The sequence below is a fragment of the Meleagris gallopavo genome, chromosome 16 (assembly GCF_905368555.1).
Source record: "Meleagris gallopavo chromosome 16, MGAL_WU_HG_1.1, whole genome shotgun sequence".
Lineage (NCBI taxonomy): Eukaryota > Metazoa > Chordata > Aves > Galliformes > Phasianidae > Meleagris > Meleagris gallopavo.
In genome coordinates, this window is record NC_139419.1 from 3,008,637 (window position 1) to 3,035,030 (window position 26,394).

Genomic DNA, 26,394 nt, shown 5'->3' on the forward strand with positions numbered 1-26,394 from the left:
AGAAATGCATGCTTAGTACTTTTATGTCAAAAGCAAAGCAAACGTAGAAAATCTGAAGAGTAGATGGAAAGTGAGTTCCCTTCACTTAAAAGATAAACATCATATTTGTGTGCAGAAGAATCAACAAATTCAATTGCTTCTTACAAAGAAATGTACCCATTAGCCACTTGAAGCAGAACAACTTCTTTCTAAAGCAGCATTTTAAGTGTTTAAGTGCCTTGATGATTCAAAAGACAATTAATTAATGTTTCTTTTGAAACAAGTGAAAAATTAGTAATTAATCTAATCAAGCCATAGCTTGAAGAAGGAAAAAATGAGAGAAAACTATCTTGGATTCCAGTTAATACACTTAGATATAACATTACAACTACTAATCTTTGAAGTTTCATCCCTACTTTAGAAACACTCAAACCCCTTATCATTTTGGCTGTCATTAACATTCCAGACTCTGCTCATCCCTACCTGCTGCTCTAATAGCAAGCACTGAACACACCACTGAAATCTGGTTAGCACACACATTGCATAATTGGATGTAGCCATGTGAAGGGCTGTAACAGACCTCAAGGAGAGGGAATTTCATACACGGTTTCAAACCCATTGATTTGGAAATTAAGACAAATTATTGCTTTTGTCTTTGTTTGTCTAGATCTTGACTCAGAAGTCAGGTCATTGCAGGCTGTATCTCATGATGTGCAATTTGTGGGCTTGAGAGAGGCCACAATGAAACAAAAGCAATTTTGTGGAGTTTGATTAATGTGCTGAAGTTATGGGAAGCCATCTTCCCAAAAGGGATCCAGCTCACCCAAATCATCACTGTAGTCTTCCAGGCTTCTCTTCTCCGGGTGAGACTGGGGAAGCACAGCAGGGTAACTCTAATTGCCTGCCACCACTGTAGCAGGAGTCACTGGTTTTGCTCAGTACGTTTTCTGCCACTGAAATTCTGCATCAGCTTGCTGAAATCACACCTTTCTACATAGAGCTGTTAACCAGCTCAGCTCTCTTCCCATCAAAACGTATCCTCAAGCTGTCACTGAGCTTACAGTGATACAGCCTGAGGCAGGCACCACCAGCCAGGGGGGCAGAGCACCAGGGGCTCACATGTGAGACATAACTGTAAATCTGGCCCCAATCTGAGAAGCCCAGGCTGCCTCTGCCATAGGAGATCAGCACCACAGCACTGCTTTGGTTTCTTCTGGGAGTGGGTGAATAATTTTAACGTTCTCTTTCAAAGAATTCTGCTAACATCAGCCTTCACTAAGATCCAGAACTAGCCTATGCTTTAAATAGGAAAGATTAATGAGGAGGACAGTTCTAACTAGATAAACAGAGCAAATGACACTGAGCTCTTACTAACGACACGCAGATCCCCACTTGAGCTCAATTTGCAGCGCTGCAAACCCACAGGGATGTCCTGTAATTGCTCTGCTGTTTCACCCTATGGCATGAAGCTGACCACTTGCTATGACTGGAACAAAACACGTTTTGCTCTCCACTCAATTCAGCTGTCACTCTTCAGGGTTTTGCACAGAAGTTAATGATTTGTAGAATAAGTAATGAATAAAAATTGTATAGATTCTAAAGCTCTTGCTTATGCTTGACATTTACAAACCAATCAAAGCCTATTTTGTCATGGCTTGGTCTCAACTGTCTTCAGTCAAAATAAAAGAGGATAAAAACAATCTCTCTGCTATTATGACGGAGATGAAATCAATTTCTCCTTGCAGCAAGCACTGCTATGTCTTATCCCAAAGGAAGAAAAAGGGACAACAGTCCACATTTCAATCATGCTGCAACACAAAAGAATTTTAATTAGTCTTTAACACAATTGCATAAAATAAAACTGTTTATAAAGCCAAGAATAAGCCATTTAATATATAATTCAAGAAACATGGAGATATCTGTAAAGCTATTAAGTATTCTGTATCCTATGTTTCTCCAATATAAGAAAATAAACAGTTCTTAAGGTCTTCCCTTCTTTCTTTTGTTGGTTATCAGGGAGCCCTAACAGGCCTATTGTATTTACTAATCCACACCAGCCACTGCCTTTGAAGTTCTTTCAAACTATTGTTTGGTAAGATGAGAGAAAAATCCCTCTATCAACAGCAAACTCCCCAAACAGCAGCATTGCTCCTCTCCAAGTCAGACAGCACTGCCCAGTACCACACGTACCACCTCACTCTTCTCCACATTTGATCACATCTTACCACTACTCAATCTCTTATAAATCAAAAACCAGCGCCCTACTTTGAGGATGATCCTCAAGTTTTCATGGATTCATTCCCAACCAGTTTGACATTCCCAACCAATCACAGCTTTGTACTACTCAAGACTAAGCTGACTTCCATGGATAACCCTTTTTTTGCTCCATTCCACCCCACCCCCCCCCCAAAAAAAAAATACAAATTAGAAATCAAGAGTAAAAACAAAACATTAAACTCCTAAAGCACATTTTAGGTATATACGAGCAATGGTGCAGAAGTAGTCAAGTTGAAAATGCTTTATAATCATTTTCAAAGTGGCTGCTGCTCACATACCAGGGCAGCTATCAGCATGATCTTTACAATTAGAGTAAATTTTTTCTCAATTTGCAATTTAACTTATTGAATATAATTACATATTAACGGTGATGCCAAAAGGTAATTTTTGCTGTGTGTAGTTTGTTCTTGTTGCCCTTAATATTTTAAATCCAATTTGTAAACATATTTAATAATGTAACATTTTCTTTTACTGGAGCAGCAAAAGCCACAATAAATCTTTTATTCTTCACAAACTCAGTTTGAGAAAAAAAAAACAGCTGAGAAGAAAAACAATGTGAGGAAATACACAAAGTAACTTGTTTCATGGAGCCATACTCAAGGCAGTTTTCCCTATAGCTTCCATTCATCAGTGGAGTTGGAGCCATTTGTTGGGTGGGGAAAATACAGCTTCATAAGGGGTGGGGGAATAACGTCAAACTAATCCAAAGAACTGGAACAGAATATCATATTCTTATCATGAGTGTATCCTAGGGCTTGTAAGATATTTCAATAATTGTAAATAGCCATAAGAAATAAGTATCTGAAATTGGAGACTGAAACACAACGATAGGCTCATTGGAAATGAGCTCTGAATAGAAAGATGCGGTATATTTCAGAGAGAACATTCAACTGAGGCTCATCAGAAACCCTCAAGAAGATTCCAGGCCAACCACTGGGATTACATGGGCTGAGGAGGTGCTCTAAAAGCCGAAATAAAAGGAATAAATAAAATTTCCAAGCAACCAAACAAATATCTCTTTCTAAATGTCAAGTCAGTAGGTAAGAGCTAGTTCAGGAACTTGCACCCCACAAAGCTGAAGGCCAGCTGGGATGAGCGGTTCCAATGGAAGCAGCTCTGCTAGAGAACATGACAGCATTCCAATTAAGTAGGAATGGAAATGAACTGATTGCATTAGAAATGATCGTTTTACTGAAGCTCTACTAGTTCTGGTGTGCTACGTTATTTCAAAGACATTTGTAGATCCTTGGAGTACCAAGAAATCAACGAACATCAGCTTCTTTTCAAGGAGGAAAGAAAAAACATGCATCAAACACACCCTTCTGGCTTAACTGCCACACATACAGGAATTACAAACAAAGACATCATTTTCAAAGATAACCAGGGCTCCTCTCCGATAGCAAAAGAAGTTAAATACCACCACTAGGACTGGGTACTGACAACATGCATTTATTTAACTACTGCAGCAGAGTTCACTGAATTGATGGTCTTGTTCTCTTGACATTTCTCTGAGATAACCCTGGCAGGATACTGATTTATCTAAGTTTCTGTATTGTTTTCAGCATCTTCACTGATCATAATACTTTCCCAGACTCTTATCACTGCAAATATTTGCCAGCAGTAACACAAAATCCCTCACACAGAGCAAGAGGAAATACTATTATTGCCTACCTTCAAGTCCTTATGACAGTCTAGGCCATGCTTTCAGCTACATTTAAGATAAAGAGGGATTTGACATCTTATGTTTTATTTTTATTTATATCTTATTACTATCACATACCACTTCCATATCATGCAGGAATAGACACTTTAAATTGCAACTTTAAGCTACAATAAAAGTTACTTTAGCTATTTTTTTTTTTAAAGTATAATCCAATGCCATTAGTTACCATTAGTCACAGGTGAAGTTATGGTAACAATTTTAGAAGGAATGAAGAGCACACTGATAAGACATTCAGCTGGAGCATTACTCTTTTAAACAGAAAATTGAAGTTAAGTCTGTTGCTTTGATTAATTAAAAACTACCCAAACCTCAATCAGGGATTATTTCAAAGCTTTTCACAGCAGACATCTCACCTCTAGCAGGAGCAGAAAGTGAAACAGCCTGGTTTCAGCAAGCATGGGATGCTAAAACAAGAAAAATGTTACCAAAGAACAGAAAATGCAAAGTTGATAAATTATATTTATCATGGAAAAAAAGAAAACAATAGTGGAACAAATGAAGTAAAAAGAGCCTAAGGAAGGCACTTGCATTGTCAGCAGCAGCAGCAATTTGTATTAAGACAGCCCAAAGGGCTTTAGCTGCCTGATGCTCCATTCAGGATAGATGTGTCATGTGCATAATTTACTTAGGGATAAGAGTAGACTTCTACTCTCTAAATCAGACCAAAAGAAAACCTGAATTTTGGAGCTTGAAATACAAAGTTTAAGCAATCTGACTCAGGACACTGAAAAAAAACTAATTCAACTCCAATATAGCAATTTTTAATCCCACGTTCATTTAAAGGATATGCAAAGTTATCAGCTACAAGAGTCGTACCGTAAAGCTTCAGTTTCTTAAATAACTTCAAGTGATTAAATATCAGTATGCAATGCTATTTTGATGAGTGCAATACTAACAAGTTAATCCTGAGACACGAGCTTAAATCCAAGCCTTTTGCTGAGTCTAACCCTACGCTCAACTACTGCACCACTCCCCAGTAATTGCCTCCAAGCTTTTACCCTTCAGAGCCCATCACTCGGGTACCAGCAGCTGCAACCCCTACCACCCACCTCTGGCCTCCTCCACTAACGAAGCTCAGTTCTCCCCCAGCTGTCCACGAGAACTGGCAAACAAGCTTAAGTTCAGGAAAATGAATTGCAGAGGTCCCCAGACACACGTAAATAAAATGAAGAAATTTCAGATTAACAGTGCTGCCTTCAAACCCTTCCCCCAAGCTCAGGGAGGATTAAAGAGGACTTCAAAGAAGCTCAAGTTCCAATTAGAACAGTGTGACCACCCCAGGGACACAAATATTCCTCTGATTAGAGAGATGCGCTCTTTGAACCGTTTTGCTAAAAAAAGCTTTCCCAACTTTAAACAAAGGCAGAATTTCTTTTTTTTCCCCCCTGTAAAATTTAACATTCAAAGTGAAGGACAAACAACATTTCAGACCAAAAGTTTCACGGAAGCCCATCAACACAGCAGCTCTATGAAGTACTAACAGACAAGAGACACGCTAAGATTGAAACATCGTGGTCCCAGTACAACCAGATGCCACGAGTCATTAAAACAGAAGAACAACTCAGAGTGACATTGCTGTAACAGTGTTAGAGCCAGAGAAAGATGGCTCCAAATCCCACTGCAGTTTACAAATCAGTCTCATCAGCCCTACTCTCCCTGGAGGGCAGAGCACATCAATCCCACCACTTCTCAAACTCTGTTTCCTCAACATCCAACTCTCCCAAGCTGCACATACAAAGCACTTCCAGTGATACTAAAACACATGCCCTCAACCTTGGAACTAAGCACTGCTTTTAAATCAGTAAAGGGCAGAAAGAGCCCTTACTATGTTTCCCAACCACAAAACCAACTGCCTTCCCTCCCAAGCCCCTCATTCCCAAAAATAGAGTTGAATTACACACTCTGAAAGGTTTAGCACCAAGAAGAATGATAACTATAAGAAATGCTGGGAAAATAACCAAATCTTTAAGCATGCCACAGCGGTTAGTACTAAGTGGATATAAGTAAACCTGCTTGTGACAGCCCAAACCCAATCACCCATAAATAATGAACAACTCACGTCACAAGGAAACAGAAGCAGACTTAAAGATACACAGAAAGTGGAGCTGCTGTAGTGTAATCACATTAGAGATGTAAACAGAGACATTTCAGCAACTACTGCTCTTTGTCAGCTCACTCCCACAACAAACCAGTACTTCAGCTCAGCTGCCTGCACCAAGCACAGGGCAGCCAAAAGCTGTTGCAGTCTCCTTGTGCCTTTGCCATAGGCTCCCATGACTGGGACTAAGGTAAGAGCTGGGCTAGTGTCAGAGGCAGCTTGATATCATCTTGGTTTATGACAGCAGTAACATTTTAATCACTTGTAATGCCTGCAGCTACTAGGGGAGGCACTAATGAAATTAAACAACAGTTTCTGAAATATGAAATGCACTCACAGAACAGAATTACCTGTTCTCTCTATAAAGAAAAACAATCTAACATTCCTGCTTCCCACCACTTCTACATCCTCCCTTGCATCTACATTCATCTTCAAGATCTCATTTCATCACACTGTGCAGTAGAACATACAAGACTACCACAGCCAGTTACTTTTTCTTTGGTAAATTGGCTTTGCAGAACCAACCAGATAGCAACAAAGAATTAAAAACCACTGATCTGGAAGCCTTCTCAGTGTCCACACCACTGAAGATCTCTCTCCTTCAGGGTCTGCAGCTCCCAGGCTCTGCCCCTCGCTGACATGACTGCAAGTCTAACAGCTCCATGCCTGCAGAAAATGCCTATCAGATATTCCTAACTCCTCTCATTCTTCTTGACCTTGTTTGGGAAGACAAAAAGCACTTACAATAAGTGTAAATGGGAGATGTGTTTACACAACAAGTCACAGAAATTTACAGGTTGCCCAGAGAACTTGTGGATGCCCCATCCCTGGAGGGGTGTGCAACCAACCCATGTTAGTGTTGGAACTCAATGACCTTCAAGGTTCTTCCAACCTAAGCCATTCTATGATTCCATACTTAGGAGAACAAATGCAAGCAAAAGCACAGCCATTAAGCCACAAGACAACGTAATGCCACAGTTAGCCTCTTTCTCCCTAAGCTTGGCTGAATTCTGAAGTTTTCCTGTTACCTCACTGAGAAAATTTTTAATGTCCTTTAACAACTTTGGCTTACATTTTGAGCCTGGGCCAGCTGAAAGCATTCTCCATCCACAGCTCAATCCTCCTTCCTCTGGTGAGCCACAGCTGCCTGTATGGATCTCCCCATTTCAGAAGCATCTCAAAGAAGCAGTGCCAGAATCAGGCTTTTCTTACAAAACTCAAAGCCTCCACTACGTTTCATACTCAACCTCTGCAAAAATAGGATTAAAATGAAAACAAAGGCATATGGAAATAAATTCCCTCTGCTCAGAAGTAACTACAGAACAGTCAGCCCCATGGCAAAGCATTTCAAGAGTTATGCAAGGAGTCCAGGGTTTCTAGAGCTACCACACCACCATTTTCACCACATTTACCATTATTTTTGCCAGGAAAAAAAAAACCTGCAGACAGCACATGGCAGAATGACAGAGAGAAGATATTAAGATTTTGTAGCTGATGCAGTGCAAAGAGTTCTTTATGACCCCAGGAAAAAAAGATAAGTGACCATGACTGAAATAAAGGGGAAAAAAAAGCTATTCCCCTCCCTCCAATTTCCACCTTTCCTGTAAGCTGATGACCTTCTCAACCAGTGCAAGTGACACTGACAGCAGTGTGAGCCTTCCACAAAACCATCCCCACTCTGCATGGGCATTTTGCTTCTCCTCACACCTCCTTCCAAAAGCTGAGCTCTGCCAGGCTCATACATTCTCTGCTGGCATTCCTTCTCCCATCGAGAACCACATGCAACCCTGAGGGAATGGACACAATTACTGCAGTGAGAGATGCACATATCCTACAAGGAAACCTTTGCTTCGATCCCAGGGAAGTACACAAACAATCCCATGCACACATACAGAGTCAGACAATGCTTTCAAAGTCAGGCTTAAAAGGTTCAAACAGTTTCTCAGAAAGGAGAGAAGAGAGCTGCCTATTGATTCTGTATCAGGTACTTCAGGAAAGAAGGGGAAGAGCATAACAATTGAAATAAATGTTGCTGTCCCACCCACACTCCTCTCAGAAAGCACAAGGGCTTTAAATACACAAAAACAGTTCAACTGAGTAGTTAGCTCTGGAAGGCCAGTTACCTAAGTTGGGCTGCATAGCAGAGAGAAATAGAAATGAGTCAAACCACCTCCCTCCAGAATGAATTTGAGGGGGAGAGGGTATGTTTCACAATAGGAAGGGGTTTTGCTCCCACCTTCCCTCCTCCTCTCCCACCATCCTGCAGCCATCACAGCCCAAAGAGACAGTAGAAGAGGATTCCATTAATAAATATATTTCAACTTTCTTTTCAATGGTCCTAAAAATGTATGCAAATCCATTCATAATTAGGTTTAAAAATTCCATTTCATGGGCTAATCAGACTTCAAAAAACTCAATTTTAGTTTTAATCAGATTTTAACAAGGATATTAAGTCCATTCCGTTCAGAAGAGGGAGAAACGGTGAATTTAACACAAAATGTATTCAAGCTTAGCTCTGGGAGATAATTAAATAAAATTAATTTGGCAAGGGTTGTCTGTAAATGGAAACGCTCCAGACAGCGGAGCACATTCCTGAAGGAAACAAAAGCAGTTCATTACTGTACAAATAGATACAATGCTCACTGTTCAGGCAGAAGGGAACTGCAGCTCCTCCACAGCAGCAGGACAAGCTGGGCCCTTCAGCTGCTTCCAACAACACAGCAGTTTGTGGAGATGTTACTTCCTTCCATTTCAACTACATCTCTTCAGCCTCTCCCCAGCACAGCAAGGATGGAAAAATGCAGGAGACCACATGTACAGACCTCGTGATTTCCAGTCATCAAGAAAAGCAAGAGACAGCTCCTCGAACTATGAAATCCTCAGTCAAGGTGGTCAGCAAGGATCTCATCACATATAACTTCACATCCCATAGAGTGGTTTAGATTTCCAGCTTCACACTAGAAGCATCTCACTTCCCCAGCAACATCCACAGCTGAATAAAGGTTTTAAAACTTCAGTAACTTCCATGTATCAGTTCCAAAGGACCAAATAAACATTTTATAGCCCCTGCACATCTTCACATCTCCTTCGTGCTGCTTCTTCCCCAGCTACACTGCCAACTTTCAAAGCACAAAGCGCCTCCTTGACCTCAGTACTCACATCTATTCATCTTTACCTTGCTCTCAGCACTGATGAGCACTTCCCAGCTCCCTCACCTTGCCCTTTTTCCTCTCATAATCTTTTTTGGAAGAGCACTTTAGCATAGGGAATTTGTCTTACTCTTCCTTGTGAAGGAGCACAAATACATGGGGTTATGCAAATATGGACAAAGTAACTTGAGAAAAATATTAACTGTGTGTAGGTAGATGCCCCAAAGTCAGGCTGATGAAGATTAAGACCACAAGCGACCTCAGCTCTGCCTCCCTTTGTTTGCATAGCTGAGTCCTTCAACTCCATGCAGGATTTTCAGATATACTGTTAAGCATCAGCTTAACCAGCTCTTCAGAATACACGTGGATGATGTCAAAGACCTCACCAATCTCAGGCACAGAAGTGCAAATCTTTGAGCACTGATCTTATCAAATTTGTCTGACAATTAACTACTAACATCACACAGCACAGACTGTCCAGGAAAGTCACTTCTGACAGATACTTAACCAATATATCATGGGAAAAAAAAACAACAGAAAAAGCTGGCTCCATGCTGCATCAGAAGAGGGGTGGCCAGCAGTGAGAGGGAGCTGATAGCCTCCCCTACTCTGCCCTTGTGGGGCCCCGTTTGGACTACTACATCCTCAGTACAGGAGAGATGCAGAGCTATGCAGAGACCTCACTGCAGCCATCCCAGTACTTGGGAGGAGCTTACAAGCAGCAGGGGGACCAACTTTTCACACCACCTGATAGTAAAAGGACAAGCAGGAGTGGCTTTAACTGAAAGAAGGTAGATTTCTGTTAGATGTTTAGAAGACTTTTTTACTCGGAGGGTGGTGAGGTGCTGGAACAAATTGCCCAGAGAGGCTGTGGGTGCCCCACATCCCTGGAGAGGCACCAGGGATGCCAGTTTGAATGGGGAACTGGGCAGCCTGATCTGGAGGCTGGCAACCCTGCTCGTGGTAAGGGATTGAAGAAGATTATCTACAAGATCTCTTCCAACCTAAGCCATTCCATGACATTCTATGGAAGTTACAGGTTTAATCAGTAGCCTCCAATTTACACTCACATAGACACCCTGTGGTTAAACAGAACAGTACAGAATATAGGAAACAAGTATTTTATAAGAATAAAAAGAAACTATTTGAAGCATCTAACTACAGTCAAAAGACTGAATTTGAGAACTGGCATGTTTATCTTTAGCAGCTATGACAAGCCTTACAGACAGGAGCACACACATTTCCCAAGACCTATGTCTACCCAACTGGAAAAAAATATATATATTTCAGAGTACTTTTTCACTCTTCCTCTCTTCCAGCCTTCCAAATATATCAGTTATTTGGAAGTACCCATTGCATCTCTCCCTGCCAGCTCCTGGCAGACAGGCAAGCTGATAGGTGCTCTATCACCTTGACAAGTGGGCCAGCTCTCCAGAAGGCAGATGATGTCTTTGGCAAAGTTGCACTGGAAGCCATCAGACCTAAATGAAAGGCTTGTCACAAAGCAGGCTTGATGCCATCATCCTTGGCTGATGAATTTGCAGAAAACCACCTGAAGCCACAGAGCTTTTAACTCTGGAATACCAAAAGCATATAGACAGAAATGTTATTTGCAAACCTAATGGTAAAACCGAATTTAAAGAAATCATAACTAGGTTAAAGCATCATCTTCTGAACTCAGCCAGGAACAGAGCTGTAAGTAGCACCAACACCTGCCCGAGGTAACTGATGAACAGCTGAATTTCTTGAGTTACATTGAACATGTTCTCAAAGGCAGATAATTCCTGCCATTCTTAGAAAAGTGAGGAGGATATCAAGCCTTCACTGAACATTTTGAGCATCACAAAATGAGAAGGATTTTTTCACTGAAGTGGAATAAAGTGAACTTGATCAGCAGGGCGTAACTTAGGAAATTATGGATTTTCCCATGTTCTCCTATCCAATAAATATATCTTCTTTTCACAGAAACCAATATGCTACTCCTATCAGAACTCTCCTGGAAGACAGCTTAACCAAGTACCAAGAAATCAAAAGCAACTCCAGCAGGAACATGCTAGGAAATGGTTCTTGTATAGTTGCACATTTCTCCCCAACAAAGAGGCACGGCAATTGTTTATTTTACTGACAAGATTGCTGAGAAAAACATACAGAAAGGGAGCACATCAGGATGGTCAAAGTGGCACTAGGAAAGCAGAGAAGAGATGCTCAAGATCAAGTTAAATGCATTCCTAGAAAAGCTGCAACTGCACCTAGCTGGAAAGGTCAGACTGACAGATCTTAACTCCATCGATAGCAAAAGGCAGCAAAAGTCAAACACTGCTCCACTGCACAGAGGCTTCTAACACTGCTCCAAAACACATCATTCTCTCCCATTAACGCCACTCTGCAGCAGACATGACTTCATCAGGAGAAATGTTTCTCTGCTCGGTGAGGAGCACAACACATCCAGAGCACCTTTCAGAGCACCAGCAGCCCTGAGGCAATAAAAAAAAGATATAAAAACTTGCAAAAATAAACTTCATCAGTGCACTGCCTGCATCCCACATCAGAGGCAGGGAGCAAACTAAGGTTCCTTACAATTTCATCTCCGCAGCCTCATTTGTGTGATACTTCACAACTTTGTTACATAATAATTCAAGCTTTAAAGAAAAAGGAACTGAATCAGTATCAAAGCAAAACATTTCTCTATGTATCACATGCACAGAATACACAGTATCCCCCATCTGCAAGAGTTGTTTTTTTTTTTTTTTTACTTTAAAAACAAACAGGTGAGGACACCAAGGAAAATCCCCACTACTGAAGTACAGCCCACACTGATGGAAGACAGCTAACCTCACTCTTCTGCTTCATGCCTCACTTGGTAGCCTGGGCCTTCCTATTTACAACAGGATTCCGTTGCCTCAGACCGTGGACCAGATGTCCATTAGGAAATAATCTGATCCAAGGTAGCAATTCCTCTGGGGAAGTTGTTTTAAAGCAACCACAGCCATATCAGAGAACCTGGGGCACTTACCACATCAGTCTTCTAACTCAGCAACATCTCAAGTTACACCCTAAGAAATGTTTCCAAACACGCAGTGTTTTTGCTACTAGAAGTCACACCAATTTTTTTTCCCCTCTCCAAACAATGCAGCCACAAATGCATATTTACAAGCATGCTCTCCTAATAGCACAGCTTGTGAGGAAAGAAAACATAGTCCAGGTAAAGACTTGCTTTGATCACAAATATTCAGCAGCAAAAAGGTCCCGAAGGAGGAAAGACTTGAGCTTAAGGACATGGCTTACATGGTAACATTACAAGGCATTTAAGCCAGCTTGTCAGAGCTAGCAGCAATTTAACGATGCTGAGAAACTGAACAAATTTAATATTCATACACTCCTATTTTCCTCCCACCCCATCTCGATGCTGCTATGCTAGCTACCCTGCAAAGTACAATTAAAACAGAAAATGAGAAATTACCAAGCTGATCCAGTACAGAACTCTGCCCTGATGTCAAACCAAAGACAGACGATTCAGGCAGCGCCTTCCGAGCTACCAGCAAAATCCCTGCTCCAGGCATTGCTGTGGGTAAGTTCTGCCCAGAAGTGAAGCTCTTTCAAAACACTATCAAGATAACCTGCACCAAATAGGCTCAGAAAAGCATCTGATGATGTGGATCGTACCTTATCTACAGCAGTAGGTGAAGCCTTTTTAATAGCTCAGCACATTCTTTGCAGCATTCTGTCTAAATCACAAGAGCAAAGGTCAGCTGCCCTCACCATCCAGGTTCCTGCCCACATCTGAGTTGTTGATCTTCCTGCCCCCACATTGTGTATTACACATTCTACACACACTCACTAAAAACACCTTTACCCATTTCCAGTTCTCAAAATCCTGATATTAAGCAATCCCAGCAGCTCCAAACAAAAAAGTTTTCATTTATACCCTTAAGATCATTCCCTTGCCAACAGTTAGGAAAAATATTTATCCACATGGAAGTGGGATTATGAACCTTCTAGATTAAGTTCTGTCCAATCTCTTTCTACCATCTAAGCCATCTCTCATAACCTTGTGGAGCTGCAGCTCAGCAGCTATTTGTGTACTTCTGTCCCCACTGGCAGCTGCCTTCCCACAGATTAGAACCTCCTTCCAGCTGCATTTATGGTGGGGCTACAGAGATTTGATTTAAATACCAGTGTTAGCCTTCAGCATAGATGTTTTTATTCTCCTCACCAGTACTGACTGCCCTTCCTTCTTCCACCTCTGTCAGTCAATTCTGCCTGCCCAGCTTTTGCATTTTTATGACTCCTCTGAATTTAGCATTTTAGCACTGTAACAACGGAACGCACAGCAATGAGAACAGCAAGGTCCCAGGCTGCAGCAAGTGAGGGTTTGCTCAGATGCAACTGCCACGGGCCCAGAAATAAAGGAAAGAAGCAGCTCACCTTCAGGAGGTCTCAGGTACACAGGATCTCCAGTGAGATGCCCTCACCTCCACTGCCAGCCCTTACACGAGGGCTGGATCCCGGCTCCACCTTTCTGGTCACACAGCTGCACAGCACTGCATGCACCTGAGCCCCCAGGGCTGGCCCTGCATCAGTGATTCAAGCCATGACTCAGTATTTCCACTACAACCACACATCAATTTTTCTGCAACAAAATCATATGCAGGAATATTAAAGAGGACCCAAAGGCTAGTCTTTAAGGAATTCTGCTCATCCATGTATTTTTCTTTCAACGATACTTCATCTACTACTGCTTAAACAATTCTTTACACATTCTAGTTCTTCTAGTCATTTTCAACCTCTCCTGCTTGGTTTGTACTTTCCCAAATGGCTCTCTTGATCAAATGTTTCAGCGAAGTTTAATTATGTGAGATCTACAGTACTTTGCTTGACAAGATAATCAATTTCCTAGACAAATGAAGCTGATATATTAGCCTGGAACAATCCATATTGCTACTCCTTGATCCAACCACAAAAGCATTGCCCTTATATTAAGGCCATGCCCACTAATACAAGGGAGTAACACTATAATAATATGAATACCTACTGAAGCATTTTGTTTTCATGTATTTTAAGGATGGTTTTTAAGAAGTATTTGCTATGGTAAAAAAAAAAAAAACAACTATTCTCAGTAAGCATCTTTAGTATCCAGTTTTACACATCTTCAGTAGTTTCCCTACAAATACAAACTTGGAAGATAAAGTGTAGGATATTGCACATCTACATCAGAGACAAGGCATAGCACATCCACCTAGAAAATTTACAATTAAAAAACTGAAAGAAGTTTAGAATTAAAATACTGAAAGATGCTACAAGCAGAGCTGAAAAGGTAAAATTAAAAATGAGCTAGAGATTACAATGGGTGTGGGAATGACAAAACAAGAGGCTGAATAAAAACCAAGCACAAATATGAGCCCTCTGACACAGCACACCAGCCCCTTGCTGATTAAGCTTTGCTATTTAAGTGACAGCTTCACTTTTAAGGCAAACAGGACTGCTTAATGTAAGGAAAGCGACTCTTTATAAAAGCATCCGTGCTTTTGAAAGCTTCTCCTTCACTGTACAGTGAGCACCTGAGTTCAACCCATTTACACATAACATGGGTCACTACATGCTGGTAGGGCTACTCTTACTCAACTGTTTCCCAACAGCATCTCAAATACTACTTGCAGGAAATATGTCAGCAACATGACTTGTTCAAGTTCATCCAAGATTGTCAAGTCCCCAGTGGGGAACAATACACTTGCAGAAGATAACACCAGCACACGTTTCCAAAACCAATCCTGTTCCTAAGGGAAAGAAGGGAAAGAAACAGCTGTAGGTTTATTGGATCAGGAGATGCAGCCCTATGCAAGCTGGGACAACACTGTGCATTCTAATCAAAAAAAGAGTCAGTAGAACATAAGTGATTTTCCTCCTCCCCAGAACGAGCCCGCTGTCACCTGCACTTCCAACATAGAGTTCTTAACCCACACGGTAGAATCATCCCTCTTTTCTTCAATTTCACTGCACTCCAGAGAGTTTGTGAGTAATCTGCCACAGTTCCTCAAATCATTCTTCAACAAGAAGGTGAGGGTGGGCTGAGCTACTGTTCAACGGCCTTCTTTATCTCCAGGATGCTGGAGCTGTGATCCCAAAAAAACAGTTTCCCTCACCCTCCACAGCCCTTTGTAATAAAGAAAGGACAGATGTAATTTTGAAGTGAGCTTGCTTACTTCTTAACCCAATTCCTGATTACAACCCCAGCGTGTGGGTGCTGGCCCATTCCTTTCTTACACACTTTCCTTTACACTCAAGACCTATTACACTGAGATATTCAAATGGCAACAAACAACAGCACTTCTGAACACCAGAGAGAAATACACTCTCTGAAATGTTTTCAGAGAAAATTCACATTGAGCAGGGAAGTGATGTGATAGGTAACTGCCCAGCACTTCAGTGAAGTACTGGCAGAACAGACCTACAACACTCAGCTACCTGTGAAAACTAGAGTTTCAAGTTTTGAGTTGACAAATGAATATTTTCTCTCTACCACATACAAAAAGCATTCTACCAAGGAAATCTGAAACATAGGGCACTGCAGAAAGAATAACACGTGCATTCTAGCAGTACAGGATAACAACAGAAGAGCTTCTAACAATACCCCAACATATGCTGCATGTCACATTCAACAAACAACAGTCTCCTCCATTATTTCCTTATGTAAAGAACGGTGGCTTCAGTAAACACACCATTACTGTGAGACAGCCACAATTTGTTTTCTCCTGAGACTTCTACCTTGTTTGCCAAACACGAAGCTCCCCATCAGAACTGTTCAGGCACTTCTCCCTCAAACACAAAAGTGTTAAGTGTTTCTAAAGCAAAGCTTTCATCTGTTACACATACAAGGTCCTACAAAGCAGGTAACACTCAGTTACAAATAAACACAATGATTATCCTCATTGTCCCTTCCAACCCCAGCTGCTCATTGCCACTTCCTCTGCCCTGCACTGGAACTGCACGGGTACTTGCACAATAGATGTGATCAGGTACCCAATCTGGACAAAAGCTGACCCATTTTCTCTTCTTGGTTACCTTTTGCTACACAGAACCACCTCTTTCAGTTGCAGTGCTCCAAGAATCAGAAAACTCGAGGTGAACAGATCATTTTCACGCAGATAGTCACATCAGAATCCCCCCAGGACAGAAACAGAACAACTGCTGCAAGCTGAGTGTGAGCCATCCTGGCAGGACTGCACAGGAGAAATTCACACATTCGTCCTTGTGCAGAATCCTGCAGAAATCCTTACTTCAAGGTCCTTTGTGGGATATCAGCAACCTGCATACAAAGCCCCCATTCCAGAGTGAATTCTCCATCTTCAGTGGAAGGCAGAAGATATAAAAGTAAACCTTTGAAAGCTAACTAAAACACAATAATTCTCCTCTCCATAGAGGAGAACAGTTGATACTCCTCCCATGAGGTAACATAAGGACTTGCAACTGTGTATTTTCTAAAGCAAGCACTTTTTTGTTTCTTTTGCTTTTGTTTCCCTCTGTGTGGTGTTTATCTCCCTTTCTTGTGCCCAAGGGATTCCCACTGTGACAAAACAGCTTGTTTTACATTGGGAATCTTGTCAGCAGCAGTCATGCAACTTTCAGCATGTAACTTAGGATCTGTGAACATTTACCTAAAGCTTACGTGCACAAAATCTCAATTTCCTCATACCACACTAATTCTCATTTTCAATTAGAAACATAATTCTGCAGTATGGATCCACCACTATGCAACCTAAACCAAAATGCCAAAAAGAAAAAAACAACCAGAAATCAGTGCTTTAAGTTCAGGGTCAGTGGTCCAACAACAGCCAACATAAGGCACTCATGCATCCCTGACTAGTGATGAAAGACCAGATGGCACCAACAGGCTACTCCAATATAAGTATTAGCTTGGCCATGACACGATCGTGCCCCCATTATGATTTTACCAGAATCAGCAACAACCACCCCCCCAGTCTTGCCTTAACTGGTTCCAGTTAATTAAGTATCCAGAACACATATTCAAATTCAAAGCAATTCAAATTATTTCAGCATGCACTGCTTTGTATACCTGTCAATAGTTGTTTTTTTTAAGCCAGCAATGACTTATTCATAATGGACATTCAGGTAAGGTAAATTACTACCTCCTGAGAAAGGAGAAGATTATGAGCTTCATTCACTACTGCCAAGATTCAATGCCTTGGATGGAAGAGAGTGCTAAGCATAGTTAATCACAATTCAAAAGGAAACTAGAGAACTCCAATATTCTCCCTTCTCTCCTATTCACAGGGAAAAAAAAAAAGCACTACTCCACCACTAAATGCAGAATCAAGGAATTTGATTCCCTTTTTCCTCCTCTCCTCCCCTCCCCCAACTCCAAAAGCAGAATGAGCACAGAAGGACTACCCATACTATGTAGCACCTGTGTAATTACAAATTACTTGCCACTTAATTAGACCCTTTCTTAGAGAGGAAATGCATACACATTCACACTATCTCCTCTTCCTAATTGGTCTCAGGCACTGCAGGAAGCCAGTCCCCAGGATCTGTCAGCCAGCCAGCCCACAGATGTTTCAGAAAGAAAATCAGGTCAGCATTAACAGGTTCACTTCTTTGGCTCTAGGCGACAGGTCAGCAGATCAGTGTCTGCTGCCTGCTGCTGGCAGGCTCCACTAAGTGAAAACAGTCCTTAAACACTGGCCTGAATTGCTGTCAAATCTGCACTTCTCTACAGGTCTGGACAGCAAGCACACACACCAGCTACACCAGCTCAATGTGATACCACTGAAGCTAAATTCACCCTTGTAAATTGAAGGACAACTACAGGTGTTCCCTAAACTCATGCTTCATTAAAATTGAGTCTCTCCAGGTCAGCCTTACACCACAGGCATTGGGCCTAAGATCTGTCTTCCTCTGTAACCACATCAGATGCAGTTCTGGAAGGTCCAGGCCACGACTGGAGTCTGAGCAGCACAGAAGAGCTTACTCTCTTAATACACATTTTTTAAGACAAGTTCACGGAACGAGAATCCTCATTTTGTATTTGGTCTCTCCTATGAGCTGCAAAAGGGAGAGGAAGCAAGAACAGTAATGGTAGGTAATAGGGGAAAGAAGTCAGGTTGTGAAGAACTTCTGTTAAACAAAAGTGAAGAACATGCTGTGCAGATATGAAGCTTAAAGTCGGTTGAAACAAAAGCTCTACTCTGTACATTGTTAGAGAAACACGCTCAAAGCTTCTCCATACCACTCCATCTTACTACCCTAAGCACAAAAAGAAACTGGACATTAAGACAGTAACTGCATGTATGCAGCACTGAACAGTTTTCAGCAGATTTGATAACAACAACGCCAGGTTCCCATTAAACAAGCTGATGCATCTTAACACCCAGATGATGTTTCTTTAGCCCAGGCTGAGCCTGCTGGCCTGAAGCAGAAAGCAGTTTTCACAGCAGCAGGTGAAAGGATGCCACCTCGTGGGTGGTTGTGTACACTGTCATCAAAATAAAGCACCTGCCTTCTGACAACACTCAGCCTGCCAGTAATACTTTCCTGTTAAAATACATATTGCAGATGGCAGTCAAGAAATCACATGGAAAACATCCCTAAGCTAGTAGTGCACCTCTAAGAAAATAATCAAGTCTGTCGAGATTCTGCTGATTCTTAACTGAAGATGGTCAATAACTACACAAACATTGTATATAGAAATACAAACTGTGTCAGCACAGCCTGGAGAAAGAGAACAAGCAGCACGTTTTCCCAATGTTAAGTCTTCCCTAACAGCAGACTCCCACAATAGCCATCCTCAAAGACTAAGATCAAAAAATCAGCAATACTTTCTACTCACTAAGCAAGAATTTCAAAACACATCTTGCTTTCACAAGTCTTACAGCAGGAATATCAAGCAAGACTGATACAAAAGAGACCTAGAAGTGTTCCTACAAAACAAAGTTACATCCAAGATAAAAGGAAGAGCACTGGAAAGCAGGTAGCAAAAAGATCAAGATATCAAGAGGACATAACTGGAAGCAAAAAAGATTGGATTCATTGTGTGTATGTACGAACCACACGTAACCATGGCACGTATTACTTTCTTGTTTGGGTACAGTGCAGCTTTACAATTATGACATGTCTGGGTAAGGCAGGTATAATTCAAAAGGGCTGAGAAACACTGCACAAGAGCAGTGCAAACACAGTCCTGCATTAAGGCTAAAACAGATGAGCTGTCATTATTTCCACAGTTTCTGAGAGCAAGGGGAAAAGCCCAGGAGCTTTCTAGCAAAGAAACTGAGTACCTTCCCTCACCGTAAGTACAAGAATCCAGAACTGGCAATCATAAAGTTATTTGAGAAAACTGCTAAGGAACGTGACTTCAACCAAAGGTGAAGCACTATAGAACACTTAGCACTCATCTCCTTTTGGCAACTTCGAAAGAGCTAAAACAGTAGGATTACCACTCCACTCCTAAATGCTGCATCTTCTTTCAAGTGCTTTTCCATAAAATTAGACTCACAGATCTGATCACAAGCCAATCTGACAGAAGGCCTGCTGGGACTCAGCAATCAGTGAACAGAACCATTGGGAGCAGACAGAGAATAAGCCCTGTGGAAGTACTGCAGGAAACAAGAAAGCCATCTTCTCCTAAAATGCCACAAGCTTTATGCAACTCCATTACATTTTCCGTACTAAAGAAAGAGTTAAGAAAACATGAAAAATCCTAATGCACTCCTTCCCTTTGACTATCTAGTTACTAGCAAACACATCACACTGGCTATTTCAGACCACCATCCAACTCGCTCCTGTTTTCTTCTTCCATGAGATGGCCAATTAACTTCTCCTCAAGCTTTTCCCAACAGCTTAATGGAGGAACCTGACTAGGACAGTGATCTCTCATCATCATCACGCTGACTGAAAATGAACAGAATTCATGCTGAAACACATCTGAGCAACAGGAAGGAAAGAAAAAACAGTGGTGGGAGGAGATAATCACCCAGTTCTACTCGCTACGATTGTATGCAAAAGATGATTCTTCTCAAGAGCAATTCCCTTTTCTGTATGAGAAGATACCACTATTAGTGCTAAACAACATGACCCAATCAAAAACCCAACGCTTAACAGCGAATATTCTGATTTTAAATGAAGGAGTTACTAGACTTCAACAGGCAGAATCACTTGGTTCAATTTCTTTCCCACTGTGAAATTACCTCATTAAACCTTTAACAGCTTGAGTTAAGTAAGAAGCTTTTACTCTACTGTCTGGTGGAACAAGTTCTTTGAAAAGGATCCATACTTATTCTGTCCATTCTCTGCCATTGGAGATTTAACCCAATTCTAATTTCATCTAAATGCACACATCTTCAGCAGAAGCAGAGGAGAATCTTAAACACATTACCTACTTTCATACATCCAGAAAAGGGTTCGTTATCATCATTAAACAGGAAACACTGCAAAAACTAAAAGGGCTTTCCTCAGTTGAACACAAGTGTCCTTCACACCAAGCAGTAACGTGCCCAAATCACACATGCACATCCAAACATTCCTACTTGCAAATAATCCCTATTAGGCTGCAGGCATAACTCAGACACGTGTAATGAATGCAATAAAGAAACAATTGGTATAATTAAGTTTTGCAGTTCATGTTGCAGCTCAAAGCTTCAACCAATATTAAATGTGATCTGTGCAATAATTATACCAAAACTCTTAAGCAAGAAGCATCAGTACTTCTAGCATAATAATGCAAATATTCAGGGAAGATAAAGCAGTGCTGAGCCATAATTCACACAGATACATCATACCTATTCAGAGAAGCTTCTACAGTGGAAGATCTTAAGATTCACCACTTCTAGTCTCTCATTATACTATGTTGTTACTGTGTTGTACTGGCAGAAGACTGAAAGGATGTTAGAAAGAGAAGAACGCTCACCTGTCTCCAAAGACCTGGCCTCAGAGAAAAGACTCCACAGAGGAGGGATCTCCAACCAGAGATCCTTCCCCAGTGGCACTGAGCCCTCAAATGAGGTCCAAGAGAGGTGCAGCCAGGCTCCACCCCTTCCAGTCACACAGCTGAATTGCTTTCACCTGTGCTCCCATGGCTGACCAGGTCTTTTCTCCAGGTGCTCAGAGGTTCAGGCCATGATTCAGCAGTTCCCATACATACATAAAGACCTTAAAAAAACAGGTTCAAGGCTCCAGAACATCAGAAAGATAGGAGTACACAAAGAGATTAGTTGTCTTACAAAACACCAGTTGACAGTTGTTTGTTTTTAATTAAAAAAAAAAAAAAAACAACCCTGAGTTTATTCCATTTTTCCTACTAAGTTAGGAGAACCTCCACTAAACACCAATGAAACTGTATGCAACAAGTTCAAAGACCTCAATTAAACCCAGGCTGGTCAAGTTGACAGTGAAAAACAAGTCTGTCCTCAAAGATACTTTATAGCAGGATCTATCTTATGTCTCTTTTGACACATAATAATAAATATTAGAACAGCTTCTACCTAGAGAGATAGTAAGAAAGCATAACACCACACTTGAGGAACCCAAATAACTAAGGAAGGAAAGTGTTTGAAAAGTTTTACCTCCAGTACATTGAGCACATACCTGATATTCAAGCCAGTGCTCTGGTCCAGTTTCTCCCAGTTTTTTAGTTTTCCCAGAAGTTTCTAAAGCATAAAGCATAGAAACGTTAGAGACACAGAAGAACATTTCAACAGCTTGTTTCCCCACACAGTTTTCTGATAATTCTCCAGACAAACTTAGTGTATTCTCTTTTTTGTCTATGCATTTCAGTATCTTATTTAGCACACCTGGGCTGTCATACTGCAGATCCTACAACCATTTCCCCAGACACCACAGCTCTGTTATACTGGATGGAACCCATATCTTACTTAGCACTTTTTATTTTCCAGCTGTAATGCTGTAATGTGATGGAAAGCATAGAAAAGATAACAGAATGGCAGAGTCCTAGGCTGCAGCAAGCAAGGATTCACACAACCATAACAGCAAAGGGGGCACAGAAAGAACAGAAAAAAAGCTTCTTACCTTCAAAGGCCTCAGGTAGGCATGGATCTCCAGAGAGATCCTCTTGCCTCCACTGCCAACCCTTAAATGAGGACTGGGAAGAGGTGGATCCTGGCTCCACACCTTCTGATCACTCAGCTGCATTGCATACACCTGAGCTCTGCTGGTTTGGCCCTGCCTTCCCACCAGGTGCTCAATCACTGCTTCAAGCCCTGACTCAGCATTTCTGCTACACCAGCCCCGTGAGCAACTACAAGACCTCAGTAGATAAGACTCTTTGTAGAGGAAGAAAACAAGCTATATTCCCAACACTCACACTGCAGTAGCTGAAGCACCCAATTCTCTACCAGTTTCTCCTACAGTTTCTGTATTTTTAATCAGTACCAGATCATATGAACCAGATTTGACCAGCCACCAGCATAGTTCTGCAAATTACTAAGTGTATACATTTAGTTTGATCTCTTGGCTTGACACAGGGTGGGATGAAAACGAGACAGCTTTACTCATCTGAAACCACATTCTGGCCTTGTTAGTGCATGGGAAGCAATCCAAGGGTGTATTGAGGTTCTTACAATACACATGTCCAGTAACACCACAAGCTTAATGCTCCCCCATCCTCCCCCCCCCCAAAAAAAAAAGATACAATAGCAAAGCCAAAAAGAACACTAAAATTGTAACAGATTCAGCTGCTTTTTTATTCTTCACTCTCACGTGTTGACATTTAAGTTGGTGAAAGCCATGTTTATATTCACCATTTTGAACAAGTGTCTCAAGTAAAGCAATGCAGGAAGAGCCTAGAACACAGGCTGGGCAACAAAGAAAACCCCATCCAAATATTTATTCTTAGCTCCTCACCTCATTTTCCAATTCAGCAGTCACTAACTGTGCTTGGACTTTCTCATAGCGTTCCAATTTTCTTTGGAGACTTTCTACTTCTTCTTTAAGCAAACCATTGTTTTCTTTCATTTCCCTGTGGTGAGAAGACAGGCAGCAAATGAAAAGTCACACAACTCAGTATGTTCTCACAAACCTCCACATATACATGGAATTACAAGGGAGTAATATGACAATGTATAGACATTATGACATTCAACTGACTCACTTCTATCATCTTCACTGCAAAGCTGCTGCTACCAAAAAAAAAAAATTGAAGTTTTCCCACTACAAGCACCATCCTAATTATGTTTTGTATCAGCTTTGCTGATTGGCAAAACAGCATGAAGGCTTGCAAGACTCCCAACTCTGGTCTTCAGTCTGGCTGAATGCAGGATTGGAACACAGCAAGTGGTAGACAGTGCAGTTTTTTTGTAGTCTGTGATGACTGAGCCAGTATTGAGACTGCTTGCTTTAACAGAGCTGTGCAAGGATGAGATAAACTCTTTCAAAAAAGAAAAAACCACTTCTGTTGATAGTATGGTTCGTTATGTGCACAAAAGAAGAGTGAGAAAACATTCCAAGATAAACAATTTAAAATGATAATCAAACAGACTAGGAGTAACAATAACTATGTAGTAACAGTTATTTAATTACAGCTTTCTTTACAGTTCTTTCTTTCCCAAACCTGTACAGAGTTCACTGCCATCTTTAAGCACTGAACATGGTTTTAATAAATAGATACTGCTATTCAAAATTATCACTACTTACTGTGTGAGGCTTTCAGAGTGTCAGGGAAGATTACCAGGTCTTGTCAAACCCTGCCTACAGTAACCATCAACTCACGTGCAGGATTTATACAAAATATTTCAACTTTCTTCTGAAGTTTTCCATATGAAAGTACAGTATCACATGCCACACTGTAAACCTGGTAATTCTGACAGAAGGATTTGAAAGTGGATGTAGTACAATTGTAAGAGCTGCAGAAGAACAGAAGGTAACCCTCTCAGCAACTGAACCCTTCTTTCACCTGAAGTATGCATTTTCCTCCCTAAGCTGTCGCAGCTCCCGCTCCATTTTTGGGAAACGGGCCAGTTCTGTCTTCATGTTCTTGACGATAACAGCATCATGTTCCTGCTGGGAGAACTTCTGCTCCAGGTCCTGGAAGACAAGAGATGACAAAAGGACAGCAATGATTTACTTGGAACTTTTAAAAGCTGCATTTCCTCTGTACTTCTAAAACTTGAATCAATGAATGACTTGAATGAACGAACTCGGAACATGCCTCAGTAGATCACATGGTCAAATCCACTGCTCAAAACAAGGACATTTGTTACATTTCTAACACATGAACTAGCTTCTTCTCTACACCCTTCTGTTTACCTCAGTTCCCAAGAAAAAAGTAATCTCGATCAATAAAACAACTTCATACTAAGTCAAAATCCAGATTTTCTTGTCCTCTAGCCCTCCATTAACTAACTGTAAAGATGGACATTTGGACAGTCCCGAGGAATTAGGAATCAAAAGAAATACAAGTGTCCATTTCAGCATTATGACAAACATTTACATGGAGGTAGGGGACACTTATTTAGAGCTGTAATGTGGTTTGATACCTTGTTTTCCCACCTTTCTTTTTAACAGATTTGCCTACAGATGGAAGTCTCTCCTTGCAATCACAGAATGAGCAATGAGACTATCTTTCAGCACAACTTTACAACAACTACAAGCAAAGTAAGTCCTTAGAAGGAAGCTTTTCCACACAGAGGGTGGTGAGGCAGTGGAACAGGTTGCCCAAGGAGGCTGTGGATGCCCCATCCCTGCAGGTATTCAAGGCCAGACTGGATGTGGCTCTGGGCAGCCTGGGCTGCTGGTTGGCGACCTGCACACAGCAGGGGGTTGGAACTGGATGATCTGGATCCACTGGATTGTGGTCCTTTTCAACCCAGGCCATTCTATGATGCTACAAAGTCATAATTGGCATCTGCTCAGAGCAAAGCAACCCTACCTCTTCCAGGAAGATCAAAAGCAAGTGGAAAAGACACACCAACATACAAGGTAATTTGAAAGGACATAAAATATCTACACTTACATTATATTGTGATTTTGGAACTACTTGCAAAGTTTTCAGTTTATAAAAAGAGCTAACCCCAACTCCAGAGAAAGGATTTTCTGGGAAGCAGAAACTATAGCTGCTAGGTTCATTCTCCAGCATTTGAGCAGGGAAAAGAAAAAAAAAAAAAAACACCCAGGTTGCTCTAGAATATTAATATCAAGAAGAGCATTCATCCAGAATACTTCTGTTCTGACATTGAAGAAATTTTTAAAGAAAATCAAAACAAGGTTTATACAGACCCCAGTGTCTTACCTTAATCTTCTGTTCATATTCTGCCAGTAGGGACTGGCTTGCTTGCAATGTCTGGATTTGCTGAGTAGCCTCTTGCCATTTCCTATTAGACACAGACACGAGAGATTCAGCACCCAGGAAACATGTACCAGAAAAAGACACGTGCACTGTATCAGTGACACAAACATTTCCAAATATCACTAACAAAGTACATGGTACTGTTATATAAGATCACCTCACACTCAATCTTCCTGTAATTGAGAGACAAAAAATACCAATTTCTTCACTAAAAAGATGCGCCTTGAGAAATATTCAAAGAAGTCAAGCCTCTTTTATTCTGAAGTCAATAAATATTTACACACAGTAAATAAGGAAAACCAAGGAAAGCAAAGAAAAACACACTCATCTGTCAAGTACCCCTCACCTATGATTTACGGCTTGATATTTTTCTTCTGTTCAGTCTATAAAATTCAGATCAGCCTTCCCACCCACCTGCCTTCTGTTAACTCTCCATATGAACACGAGACATCACTGAGAGAGATTTTAAACTTGAGTATTTTTTTCCTCAAGGTACAAATAAAATTCTCCTAAGAGCTACTTTCAAACAGCACTTATAACCTGCACATCCAGTTCAAAGAATCTCTTTGAAGAGTGGAAATCAAACAGCGTTGAAAGGTTTTTGAGTGACAACAGCTGCATAAGACTGAAGTTTTGTTTGCTTTTTTCTCCTCATAGTTATTCATCTTCTGCTTACTTATGTTGAACATCCAGCTGTTCCATCAGCTCTTGCTTCTGTGAGTCTTGGCTTGTCATCTGCATCTCTTGATTCATTATATTCCATTGTAGCTCAGATATTTTCCCTTTTAATATAGTGATTGTCTGCATTAGTGGGAATAAAGAATAAACTGGAGATTATGGATTGTAATACACAGAA

General features: G+C 41.1%; 1 protein-coding gene across 2 annotated transcripts in view; it reads right to left on the reverse strand.

Moving 5' to 3' along the window:
• Positions 1-26,394, reverse strand: part of MAD1L1 (mitotic arrest deficient 1 like 1) — a 321,728-nt gene that overhangs the window by 290,215 nt on the left and 5,119 nt on the right. For both annotated transcript variants that reach the window (XM_085237768.1, XM_085237767.1), the window contains exons 5-9: positions 26,215-26,339; positions 25,482-25,563; positions 24,147-24,277; positions 23,099-23,213; positions 21,824-21,885 (exon numbers count right to left, since the gene is read on the reverse strand). In XM_085237768.1, the coding sequence (XP_085093894.1) occupies positions 21,824-21,885; positions 23,099-23,213; positions 24,147-24,277; positions 25,482-25,563; positions 26,215-26,339 (515 nt within the window). The remainder of the gene's footprint in view (positions 1-21,823; positions 21,886-23,098; positions 23,214-24,146; positions 24,278-25,481; positions 25,564-26,214; positions 26,340-26,394) is intronic.